Source organism: Bison bison, unplaced genomic scaffold (genome assembly GCF_000754665.1).
Source record: "Bison bison bison isolate TAMUID 2011002044 unplaced genomic scaffold, Bison_UMD1.0 scf7180017864151, whole genome shotgun sequence".
NCBI lineage: Eukaryota > Metazoa > Chordata > Mammalia > Artiodactyla > Bovidae > Bison > Bison bison.
Window position 1 is genome coordinate 82,219 of NW_011494723.1, and position 13,037 is coordinate 95,255.

The 13,037-nt window shown below is 39.4% G+C and overlaps 2 protein-coding genes across 3 annotated transcripts in view; one reads left to right on the forward strand and one right to left on the reverse strand.

Annotated features, from left to right (window-relative positions):
* Positions 1–3,208, reverse strand: part of ZFC3H1 (zinc finger, C3H1-type containing) — a 50,206-nt gene extending 46,998 nt beyond the window's left edge. For both annotated transcript variants that reach the window (XM_010840936.1, XM_010840935.1), the window contains exon 1: positions 2,592–3,208. In XM_010840936.1, the coding sequence (XP_010839238.1) occupies positions 2,592–3,186 (595 nt within the window). In that variant the 5' untranslated portion in view covers positions 3,187–3,208. The remainder of the gene's footprint in view (positions 1–2,591) is intronic.
* Positions 3,209–3,885: 677 nt separating this feature from the next.
* THAP2 (THAP domain containing, apoptosis associated protein 2) overlaps positions 3,886–13,037 on the forward strand; it is a 16,546-nt gene continuing 7,394 nt past the window's right edge. The window contains exons 1-2 of the mRNA XM_010840937.1: positions 3,886–4,160; positions 11,436–11,631. Coding sequence (XP_010839239.1) covers positions 4,090–4,160; positions 11,436–11,631 — 267 coding nt within the window. The 5' untranslated portion in view covers positions 3,886–4,089. The remainder of the gene's footprint in view (positions 4,161–11,435; positions 11,632–13,037) is intronic.

Genomic DNA, 13,037 nt, shown 5'->3' on the forward strand with positions numbered 1-13,037 from the left:
ACAGAATCTGGTTTATTCTATTTCTTTAAAGCTGCATCTAGCATATTTTAATTATTACTGAAAAAGTTTTAAAAAATACCTACCTGTACTCATGCTACTTCACTTCTACATTATGGAAATAAGTCACAGAATAACTCTTAGTCTTTCTTAATGCAATTCTTGTAACATAAAAATGTTACAATCACACAGTGGAAATAAAAATTAAACTTAGTATAATCATGGTATTAAAGGAATTTAAAGTAACAAAATCTTTTATTACAATTTTTTTTTATTACAAAATTTATTTGCTCACGTTACATAAAAGTGGCTGGGAACTATGTTTCTCTTCATAAATTCTTATAAAGAATTCCACCTCTAGGATGGATTACTGATCCACCTCAAAGAAAACAATGAGCAGAGAATCAAAACAATCATCCTTGTGCAGGATGTGTGAAAAGAAAAACAGCAAGACAGCTCATTTCTGATAAGTTACTACAGAAATCAGACTGGATACTTTCCATACTTGTTTCACAACACCATATGCCTGTTCATTAATAAAAACATCTAAGGTTAACAATAAAGGTATATGCTGCTGCTAAGTCGCTTCAGTCATATTCGACTCTGTGCGACCCCACAGACAGCAGCCACCAGGCTCCCCTGTCCCTGGGATTCTCCAGGCAAGAACACTGGAGTGGGTTGCCATTTCCTTCTCCAATGCATGAAAGTGAAAAGTGAAAGTGAAATCGCTCAGTCATGTCCGACTCCCAGCGACCCCATGGACTGCAGCCTACTAGGCTCCAAAGGTATATATATGGTAGAAGCCAAATTGATACCGAATGCATGGACAAAAAGAAGGCAAAAGCAGGAAGTAGGCAAGTCCATGGCATCACCTCCTTTCTAACATAAAATAAACTAAGAAAAAACTTGAAGCTCCCATAGTACTTTTTACATACCTCAATTTGAACTTTTTACACTGAATATAATTAACATTTGTCTCTTCAACACACAAGTTTCATTCATGTTTGTATTCCTTTTTTATGTTTTAAAATTTTTTATTGAAGGATAATTGTTTTACAGAATTTCGTTGTTTTCTGTCAAACCTCATTTTTGTATTCTTAAATAATTTACGTGTCTGTAATTAAACAGCCCTTCTGTTCTTAGGCTCAGAACTGACAACTAATAAATCCTTGCTTAAAAAAAATATCTTGGGCTAAGGTTTTCTATCTTTATTCAAAGAACATTTTCTTTTTAAAAGTTAAACACCTAAGTGATATTTTTTCTGAAACAGTCCTGCGTGCTCCTGACCCAACTTGTGGTTGCATAAGTTTTTTCAGAGCACTAGCATCAGAAGCTCCTCCTCCTTATCTAAACTACATTTCTGGTCCTCTTTCTATCCTGATATCTGGCAAAGACCATTTGGTCTTAAGTATTCTGTGAAAATAACGTTGAGTGTCTCCCCAACAAATGTCATTACATGTAGGTTTCATATATAATGAATATATTAAAAACTCATCACAGCATGGAAATTACAATCAGCAATAAGTATTCTCAATAAACTATTTTTAGGCAGTTATCATGGAGTATGTCAAGACATAGTTCTACAAATAATCTGCAAGAGAATATTAATATAATTACTATAATATATACATCTGCATCACTTTGCTGTATCTTGAAACACATATGTATAACTTAAAAAAAATTTTTTTAAAGGATAGTTCTATAAACACATCTTAAAATAGCAAATTCTCAGATGAATAAACTCAGGAATGTTTAAGATAACTAAGAATAAGATTAGAGGGGACAAGAATCAGATATTTGCTATTTTCCTCCTTAACCTCTCCATTAGCTCCACCTCCCCATAAACCCATGGTTTCCAATGCATTAAAATTCTGGTAAGTTTCATTCTCTCTCTAGTCCACAACTGTCAGCACCAAGAGTTATAAAATGCCCAAAATATGAACATAAGAAATAGAGAAGTTAAGGAGGTAAAGCTTCTGCCAAAGATACATGAATTTCAAACCTCCGAATTAATAGTTGGTGACACCAGGATTTTTCCCCCCCAACTTTAAAACGCAGCAATGTATAAGAATAAATCAAGAAAGGTTAAAAAAACAAAAAACAAAAAAAAACAGAATCACAAATAAAAACAGTAGGATTCGGCGTAACGAAACTTCATAATCTTCAATGTGACAGTGCAATACGATATAAGCAACAGTATTCCTCAGACTTTTTATGGCTAATACTTTTTTCTTCCTCTAACAATCTAAGGCAACTTCACATAACAAAGTTTACTAACAACAACAAAGGCTAATGAAACCTGGGCTTGTGATGTAGTATTTCAAATCTGATTTTACACTTAGATTCCACTAGTTTGGCCCCCGTCCAAAACAAGTTACTATTAAAAAAGAATATACCCAGTCAAGCAATTTTAAGAAACAACGCGACAGTTTGACACACGAGGTTTACCAACGAACCACCTACGTTAAGTATTCTGACACAATGACAAATAAGCGGTTCTGACGGTTCAGAAAAGTTACTCATCTCATACCTAGTAATGACGCTAAAGGGAACTTTAGTGACACACCCAGGGCAGACCGCCACGTTAAGGATACAACTCTTCCGAGGTGGAGAGGGCTCTCGCCAGCTCTGACTGCTGCCGAATCCGGATCCCGCTCCTCCTCCCAGAGGTCTGCCCCCCGGCTTGCCTCCTCGATCACCCCCTCCTCGTCCCCGACTCCAGCGACTCCCACCCCGGTAAGGCCTGCCTCGAAAACGGAAACGGTCCAAGGCGATGTGGCTCCGTTCCCAAAACGACGGCCGGGGGCTGCTTTCGGACAGTGAGCTGGAAGGCATCCTCACAGAGGGCGGGTGAGACCGGAACGGCTCTTTGGGTCGGTAGCTGCTGTGTCCCCTGAGGTGGCCCCGCTCTGACGCGTGCCGCGAGCGTGAGAAATTCCTCAGCTGCAGCTGAGAAGAGGACGACGACGAGGAGGAGCCACCGCCTCCGCCGGATCCACCGCCCCGGGCCGGGTGAAGAGGCCTTCGCCGCGGGTACGGTAACAGCCCGCCGCCACTGCTGCTGCTGCTGCTCCGGCTCCGTATCTGACTGTTATTGTCGTCGTCGCTGATTTCCCCATCTTCAAGCTCCCCTTCTTCCTTAGGCGAGAGGCCACTGGAAGCCAGGGCCGGAGTATCTGCGGTCGCCATCCCGGGAGCAGCGCTTTCCACACAACCTTAGCCCTCTATCCGGGGATCCGCCCGACTACTGCCTTCCTCTTCGGTTTCCTTCTTCCCTAACGGACCCGGTCGGTGCGGCCTTATCCTGTTTGGAGACCTAGCGGGCTCTGCTCCCCAACTTCCCCGCACCCCAGCTCTTTCTCGCCGGACCGTCGCAACCCACTTCCCTACCCTAGCGCCCCCTTGCTCCTCCGCGATCGGGGCTCTTCCGCCTCGCGAGAAAGTGGCTCTGGGCTGCTCGGCCGTCACTTCCTGCCGCACGCCGGAAACAAGACTCCCAGTCCACGCGATAATAATTAGGACAGCGCGATGCTCCCTGGGAGTTGTAGTCTTTCTCTTTATTGCCGCTCGCTTTGAGGTTATCTTTCCAGTCTGAGGCTCGTACCTATTATTGACTGGCCTTTGGGGGTTTAGGGTGCGTGGCGGGGTAGGCGGGCCTGTTTTTAATCTTGGCCTCGAGAGAGTTTCATAGTGATAGGGGGGCACACCTCGTCTAATTGCTCGGTGGCCTGCAGCTAAACAGACGCTATATAGTCCCACTCCCTTTCGGGAGCCGGGGAGAGGGCGGGTTGCGTCCGCCATGTTGGTGAAGGCAAACGGGAGCGACTGGAGCTCCAGGACCGTCGGCTTTGCCGGCCCAAGTCCGCCATATTAATAAAGAGAAAGGGCAGGTTGACCCCTCCCGCTCCCCACCAGCTACACACACACACGCACACGCATACACACACATACCCCTTCTTCCCAGCCATCTCTGGCAACTCAGCTCGGTGGGCCCTTCCCCAGCTTCTTTTGCCTAGGGTCCGCCCGAAGGAAGCGTAGCATCCCGTGCCTCAAATCAGGCTTAAGACAGCGCCGAATGAGGTGTAAAGGGAAATGCCGACCAATTGCGCCGCGGCGGGCTGTGCTACTACCTACAACAAGCACATTAACATCAGCTTCCACAGGTAACCTGGGCAGGGAGTGGGGCTGACGGAAACGGGAGTTCCTACACTGGGTATCACTTGTGTGAGAAGAACAAGAGGATTCTACTAGTTCTAACTTAGCTATTAAGTAGCAGGGACGCATCATTTTTGGCTTTTGTGTTTCTCAAATCTGTCCAGTTTTTCTCTCCCTTCGGGGAAGGTTTACTCAAGTTCTGTACAGTGATTAGTCCTTCTCTAGAAAGCGACAGGAGGATATCTTAATTTTCTGCTTTTTTATTTCTTATGTATTCGACCACGTCTTGATGTTAATGACGCCATAAGAGGAAGCGAGATCTTCCTTTTCAAGTCAGCAATCACCTAAAAAGCGGACTACGTTCCCGTTATAATTAGTCAGTTCTCACTAGCTATATTGACATGGGAAGCGTTTAAGATTTCTGATAGTCACATACGGTAACTGCGGAGAAATTGTCATTAATAGCAGTAGAATTAAGCTATGTGAATGAAAATGGAAAAGATAAGATTTCTATTCTTACTAGAACAGAGTAGTATACAAAGAACCCAGGTTACGTTCTTCGTTCGTTTGCTGAAAAGCAGTCAAAATTCTTTAATTCTGTCAAATCAGAACACTGGAAAGCACGTTGAATACTACATGAAATAATGACTCGGTGAACATTTGCCTTCTCTGCAAGTGCGTGCCATATGCTTGAAGAAAAGAAGCATTCAAAAAGTTAAGTACAAACAGTTCTGCATTTATATACTTTGCAACTTAATAAGATCTTAGAATTCAGAAAATGATATCCTTGACCTTTCTTCCCACCTCATTATGACTAAATGTACCCCCTATTAAAAGTTACCACTTAAAAAACAAAATCCTTGTGGTGTTTATGTTTTTCATGTATGTCATGAAAATGTAGTGCTTTATTCATTGATCTATCTAATGTATTAAAAAGCAAAGATTTTACTTTGCCAACGAAAGTCCCTGTAGTCAAAGCTATGGTTTTTTCAGTAGTCATGTATGGATGTGAGAGTGGGACTATAAAGAAAACTGAGCACTGAAGAATTGATGCTTTTGAACTGTTGGAGCATCAGTGCATTGGAGAAGACTTGAGAGTTCCTTGGACTGCAAGATCAAACCAATCAATTCTAAAGGAAATCAGTTCTGAATATTCATTGGAAGGACTAACCCTGAAGATGAAGCTCCAATACTTTGGTCACCTGATGCGAAGCACCCTGATGCTGGGAAAGACTGAAGGCAGGAGAAGAAGGGGAGGACAGAGAATGAGATGGTTGGATGGCGTTACCAACTCATGGATATGAGTTTGAGCAAGCTTGGGGAGTTGGTCATGCACAGGGAAGCCCAGCATGCTGCAGTCCATGGTGGCATCATGGGGCTGCAAAGAGTCGGACACAACTAAGTGACTGAACTGAACTGAATATGTGCCAAGCTCTTAGCACCTGACACGGTGCTAAGGATCCAGAAAATTCTTAACCTTCCTGGAATAAGAAAGACAGACAAATAATTATGATTAAATGCCACAGAAGAGACTTTCAGGGAGTCCTAATTTAGCTTTGGAAAGTCAAATAACACTTCTCAAAGGATGTGAAATTTCAAATGAGAGCAAAAGATGACATATATCTGGTCCTGTACAATACTTTTAAGGATTTTCTGTTTTATCCAGTGAGTTCTTGAGTAGCTATGGAAGGCTTACAAAGAATGGAGTGATTAGATTTCCATATTAAAAAGCCCTCAGGCTGCAGTGTAGCAAATTACAGTGTTACCTAAAGTGCTGGTTAAGCATCATCATGAGATGAATTTGACGAGAAAGGAGCTTATTACAGAATGTTAGCATACCTACTATTTCACAGGGAAATCCTGATGCAGCTCAGTGGAACTAAACAATGTACTTCTGATGCTGACACAATCAGCCCTAGATTGATAGAGAAAAAAGTTAGGACCCTGTAATAAAATAAGGGAGACTCAGTGGCCTAGACTAGAGTAGTACTGAGAGTAGGGATGGGAAGAAGTGGACAGATTTGAGAAATGTTTGAGGAGAAATTATTGTATATGGTAATTTGATTTGGAAAATGAGGAAGAGGGTGGAGTCACGGCACCAGCAAGGAATGTTTAGGAGATGTGTCGTGGTACACTAACACACCTCCTTTCCACGTTTGACCATTTGCTTGCTATGAAATTAACATATTCATGTGTCACCTCAGAAGTTTAGGCCTTAAAATAGCATTATTCATAATGAAATTAATTCCTATTTCATAATTAACATTTAATTCACTCCTTTCCTAGGCCATTGGTAGACTCTATCCCCGTATACAACTTACATTGCCTAAACTTATTGTCCCCATTTTTCTTCTCTCTTCCTCAGCCCATTCCAGACTGAGTCTCCCCAGTAATCTTTGGAAACTGTTCTAGCTAACATGAATTGTCACTCCTACATCTTTTTTCATGGCATGTGATCATTTCCTCCCTGAAATACTCTCTACTTTGAATTATTTGACACTAATTTTGTGATTTTCATCTTACTTCCTTGGCCTAACTTCAGTCTCCTCTACCACTCTATCGCCTAGCCCATTCTCATCAAAAGGATTGCAGCTGTTCCTATGGTCTTGGTTAATATTTACTTGTTGATGCCTCCTAAATGCCTCCTAAATTTGTACTTCCAGTCCAAATCTCCAATGGGTTTTAGACCTTTAGATGAAGTGTCTCAATTATTTCCCCCATCTCTTCAGTTCCTCACATTCAGCACACTAAAACTGTACTCTTGAACTTGTCCTTCCCCAAAAACTACATTTCCCATATTCCCTTTCTCATAAAAGGAAACACCAGCCACCCAGAAGCTGAGAGGTTATCCTCCCTTGACTTCTTACCATTCCCTCTCAATTGAGTATTAAAACAACTTCTTAAGTGGTTCACTGCTTCCATTCATGTCCTTCTAACTGCTCTTTTATAGTAAATGGTGTGTTGCTAAATGTTTAACAACAGGATCTCCGGGGAAGGGCAAAAGCCCTGATTTGTAGTGTTTGTCCAATTTGCAGGATATAAATACTCCCAACCATAACTGGTTTTAAGCTACCAACATGACATCACTGATAGTGGAGTTGGGAAGAAATGTACAATATTACCCTATTCTGTATCATTTATTTCATACAGGTTTCATACATATAAGTAACCTAAGAGTGTAGATAATAGTAAAATAACTAGGTGCTGGGTTTTTAATATGTATTACCTTTGTTTTTAATCTACTTAAATGCAAACTTACATAATTTTTAATCATGGCTGTGTTTAACAACCAGTTAAAACATTTTCTGTTAACAGTCACCTCTAAATTAGGTTCTTGATGACTTACCAATACCATTTTGGATAAAATTCAAAATCACTCTTTATCTTAAGCAGGCCCTCCATCATCATTTCATGTCATAACACTTCCCTGTACCCAAGATACTCTTTTCTTCACTACTACCATTTCCCTAGCTAATTCCCATACTCTCTTAAGGCTTCTTGATGAAATTAGCTCTTCCTATTATGGTTCCATGCAATCCTGTACTTACCCTTTTCTAAGTTCATATAATTACGCTTGTAATTACATTTGTAATATTGGGTTGGCCAAAAAGTTCATTCAGGTTTTTCCATAAGACGCTATGGAAAAGCCCAAATGAACTTTTTGGGCCAACCCAATAATAAAAACTATTTATTTAATATTTACCATGTACTATACACTGGGCTGGGCTTCTCTGGTGGCCCAGATGGTAAAGAGACTGCCCGCAGTGCAAGAAGCTTGGGTTCGATCCCTTGGTTAGGAAGATTCCCTGGAGAAGGGAATGGCAACCCACTCCCGTATTCTTGCCTGGAGAATCCCATGGACAGAGGAGCCTGGAAAGCTGTAGTCCATGAGGTCACAGAGTCGGGTAGGACTGAGCAACTAACACACACACACGCACTGAGCTAAGCACTTACTCACATTGTCTCATTTAATTCCTAGAACCCCACTAGGTTCATTATTACTCAACTTTATGGGTGATAAAACTGAGGCCTAAAAAGGTTAAACAACATCCTTAAAGTCACCCAGCTATTATATGAAGGATCCAGGATTGATACCTGGTTTGATTCCAGAGAAACTGTTCTTGGCCACTCTTTTCTGCTACCCTCAAGCTGTTTGATTCTGTACCTTCCTCATTACAGTATACCCTCAAAAAAGGGGGATATCATAAAGGTAGGTCAGTTTTATTTAGCACCATGTCTTCAGTGCCTAGGACAGTGCTTGGAATGTTAGAGACATTCAGTTATTTATTAAAGACCCTAGCAAAGTAGCACTGTTTAAAATACTGAGTGATTTTCCAAAACATCTAATGCTTCTGAAAGCCTGCTTCTATTTTTGTGTAGCAAAGAATATATCCATCTATTAACACTACTTCACTTATTTAAAACTAATATTTACAGGATTTATTATTACTTAAATTCAGCTTACAGGCTGTTTCACTCACCCTTTGGGTTTGCTGGGAAAAAATCCAAACAACATGTGAAAAACATAATTCGGGTTAATTTTTATAAAACATTATCCAAACTAAAATATAAAATTGTTGATTATTCTTATTTTATTTCAACACAGATAATCTGAAGATTATTTAGTAATGCCAAACTAACTCCACTAGCTTGTGTATTCATTGATTCACTCAGAAAAGTTTATTGAATGCTTACTTAACAGGATAAAGTAGTGAAATAAACAGCTTCTAACCAGGAGAAACCTGTGATCTAGTGGTGGAGATAGTAAACAATTGGAATTCAGTTATATTTGTACTATATGATACAGGAGCATCTAACCAAGTCTTCTGATCATGAAAAACTTGTTAGGAAAATGAGTATTATTTAATACTATTATGTAAGTACTATTATTTAATAGTACTCAGTACTATTAAACTGAGTATTAAACGAAGTAGAATTTGATGAAGTTAAGGTCCAGTTGGAGGCATTGATTTCATTATTTAAAAAAGAGCTAAAGGTGGGTATGAAAAATAATATCTGACAGTCTTCATATATCTGAAGAGTCTTATACAAATGCTAATACAATAGTACTAGAGGGAGGAGGGTTCAGGATGGGGAACACATGAGAAATAAAGGAATAAAAAAAAAAAAGAATGAAGATGTAAAGTATTTAATATTACTGGTGATAAAAAAGTGACAGTAAACACCCTTACTATAAAAAAAAAAAAAATAGTACTGATGCTGCTGCTAAGTCGCTTTAGTCATGTCCGACTCTGTGCGACCCCACAGACGGCAGCCCACCAGGCTCCCCCGTCCCTGGGATTCTCCAGGCAAGAACACTGGAGTGGGTTGCCATTTCCTTCTCCAATGCATGAAAGTGAAAAGTCAAAGTGAAGTCGCACAGTTGTGTCTGACTCCTAGCGACCCCATGGACTGCAGCCAACCAGGCTCCTCCATCCATGGGATTTTCCAGGCAAGAGTACTGGAGTGGGGTGCCATTGCCTTCTCCGATAGTACTGATAGTACTTATTTATTCTGAGCCTTTATTGAGGTCCCAGCAAGAAGTGTGCTAATGAATTAATAGCTTAATTTTTAGCTCAGTCCTCAGGAGGATTTTCAAATCATTAAATATTGGAACAGAGCTTTGAAGTGAGAATACATTATTGTTAAGAAGTGAGAGCTAACAGAGTAGACTACTTCTCCATCACAAGTGTCTAATGAAATAGAATAAAAGTACCTTACGACAATACAGGAACTGTAGAGTGACATACAAATGCTGCCTTCAGATCAGGGTGTATTTGAGGTTGTGGGGAATGGGGACATGAGATGGCAGGGTGTATAGGTAAACCTGGGCTTTCATCACTGTGCCCCTCCCTGCTGGTAATTTGAGCAACCCTAGTATATCTAATATAGCCAAAGCTGTTCTAGTGAATCTTCAGCTGGGGGCTTTGGAGCCACAGGATCTTCTAACATAAATTTAATGGTTCTTTTTAGGCACTAGTGAGTTCATAATTAATACTTAAAGGATAAGGTAGTCAAACTAAAGAGTTCAGTTCAAACTTATTGCGTGTGAATGTTGATTCTTCTATTTCCAAGTCCGTCAACACAGGGGCTTCCCTGATAGCTCAGCTGGTAAGGAATCTGCTGCTATGCAGGATACCCTGGTTCAATTCTTGGATTGGGAAGATGTGTTGGAGAAGGGATAGGCCACCCGCGCCAGTATTTTTGGGCTTCCCTGGTGGCTCAGCTGGTAAAGAATCCACCTGCAGTGCAGGAGACCTGGGTTCAGAACCCCTGGGTTGGGAAGATCCACTGGAGAAGGGAACAGCTACCCACTCCAGTATTCTGGCCTGGAGAATTCCTTGGACTCTGTAGTCGATGGGGTCACAAAGAGTGGGACACAGCCAAGCAACTTTCACTTCACAGCACAGCTGCCTTCAGAATTTTTAGAAGTCCCTTATATTTTTCTCTTCCTTAACAGCTGTACACTGGGTGATATCACTGTATTTTATGTTTGAAATAAATAGGAAAAACATTCCAACTGGCTTGTCATTAGTGTTTTACTTCTTGTAGTAATTGTGCTTTCAACTGTACTACATAGCTTAAGAGTTCATTTTTCAAAAATATATGCAGTTTAACTTCATGAAAGTAGTATAGTATAGTATTAATTTATATATTCTATATTTATAGTAACTAAGCACATTTTTGTTGAGTCCCAACTATTTGCAAGGCAATACCTAAGTGGTAAAGATAGATAAAAAGATATAATGATCCATGTCCTCAAGAAACTGATAATCTTTCATTTCACTGGAAATTTTTTAAAATGAAAAATTACAAAGCATGTGGTAAGTATCATAATGAACACAGAGGGAGGAATACCAGAATCTGTCTTGATAAAATTTAATCTGTGGATTATCTGAGTTGTCTTGACCATGTATATCAACAGCAGATCAAATCATTGTGAAATGATTCCTGCTTACAGTGGTTTCACATAAATTTGAATTGTTTTACTTATTTTTTCTCCCTTGTTAAGGACTAGTTTGGGAAGAAATGTCTCTTTTTAAGACCTTGAAAAACTGATCTACTTAAGTTAGTTTTTTATTAAGTTTTAAGAACTTATAAAAATGAACATGAATTGGTTTCTGTTCCAGTGTTTGGATATTAGAAATTTTTAATTTGTTATATAAATGGAAGACATTTTAAATTGTCATTTTTCAAAATTTCTTTTGACTATTTAGTGCAGCCAGAAGTGTGTGATAGTTGGAATTTGAGTTGCCCTTTTTTTCTTTTTTTTTTTTTTTAAGGTTTCCTTTGGATCCTAAAAGAAGAAAAGAATGGGTCCGCCTGGTTAGGCGCAAAAATTTTGTGCCAGGAAAACATACTTTTCTTTGTTCAAAGCACTTTGAAGCTTCCTGTTTTGACCTAACAGGACAAACTAGACGACTTAAAATGGATGCTGTTCCAACCATTTTTGATTTTTGTACCCATATAAAGTCCATGGTAGGTAATGCTGCTTTTCTTTTAACTCCATTTTTAGAATCCATCCTTTTTTGTTTGTAAAATGGAATGATTCAGAATATATTGAAATTCAAATATAATACTGTAGCTCAAGGAAGTTGGAAAATTGCAGTAAAGATGCAGGCTAGAATTAGTGCTCAGATCTCCTGATTCTATTATTCTTTCCCCAATCCAAACTGTTTTATCATATCGGAATTCTACATTATTGTTAATTCTTATCAATAACTGACCCATTGGTTAAACTGAAAAATCTTAATGAAACCTCTAGCATCATTCTGCCCTGGTTTTAGGATGACATACAAATAATGTGTGATAAGTGCTTTCATGGCAGCACACCCAAAGAATACCAGAGTCAGACCAAAGAATATAAGGTCAGAGGGAGGCGTAACAGAAAACTTTGTAGAACTCCAGCATTTAGATTGGGTTTGAGCTTGGAGTTTGGAACTTAGGAGAGAGTTCTTGACCTTGCACAGGGCAGCTGCAGTAGTACAAACAGAACAAAAACTAATGAGTTGAGGGATGAGTGGAAAATAAGTATGAGCAAGTGATACTTATTTGTATCTTATTTGAAGGAGAAATTTATTTGAAGGAGAAATTTAAGGTATAGTATGAATGGATTAAAACAATGTTTTATCTACTCAAGGAAGATCTGATCAGAAAAGAGAAAAGCTAGCTGCGAAAGACAGGGTCACTGAAATGTTAAGGGGTAGAATGAACAAAAAAATGTAAAAAATTTAGCTTTGAAAAAAAGGACAGATATCTTTTCCTCTGAAAGAGGAAAAAAAAACTGCTTTTCTTGAGTTATTTTTGATGGGTAAATTTGTAAATCTACATGGTTAATATCTGAATGGGAGAGAAGAGAGAGGAGATTGTGGTAAACTAATTATTAATGTTAACATCACAGATATTAGAAAAGCTCCAGGATGGCAAGCATTTCACTTCTGAATCCTCAACCTCAAATAGTGCCTGGTACATAGTACACACTCAGATGTTTGTTGAATTTGAAGTATACCTTGGTTTTGACACTTTGATCATTTATTCTTTCAACAGATATTTACTAAGCTTTACATATGTCGAAATCCAAGTTAGATGCTGGGAATATAAAGATGAAAATGGAGCTCCTGCCAGTTGTTTTAGGCAGAAAGAATGCCAGTTTTTAGGTTTCATGAGGACAGGAACCATATTTATCTTACTTGTTCACTGTTGTGTTGTTTCAATAAATGTTTGTTGAATGAATGAAAGACACAAAGTTATGAAATTGATGACATAATGTGGGAACTAAAAGTGTTTTAATATTTTTGGAATGAAAATTAGGATGGTGAATGGCAGAATGGGGTGAGATCCTAAATGGTATAGTATGCCATGTAAAGATTTTTTTGTTCTTTAGA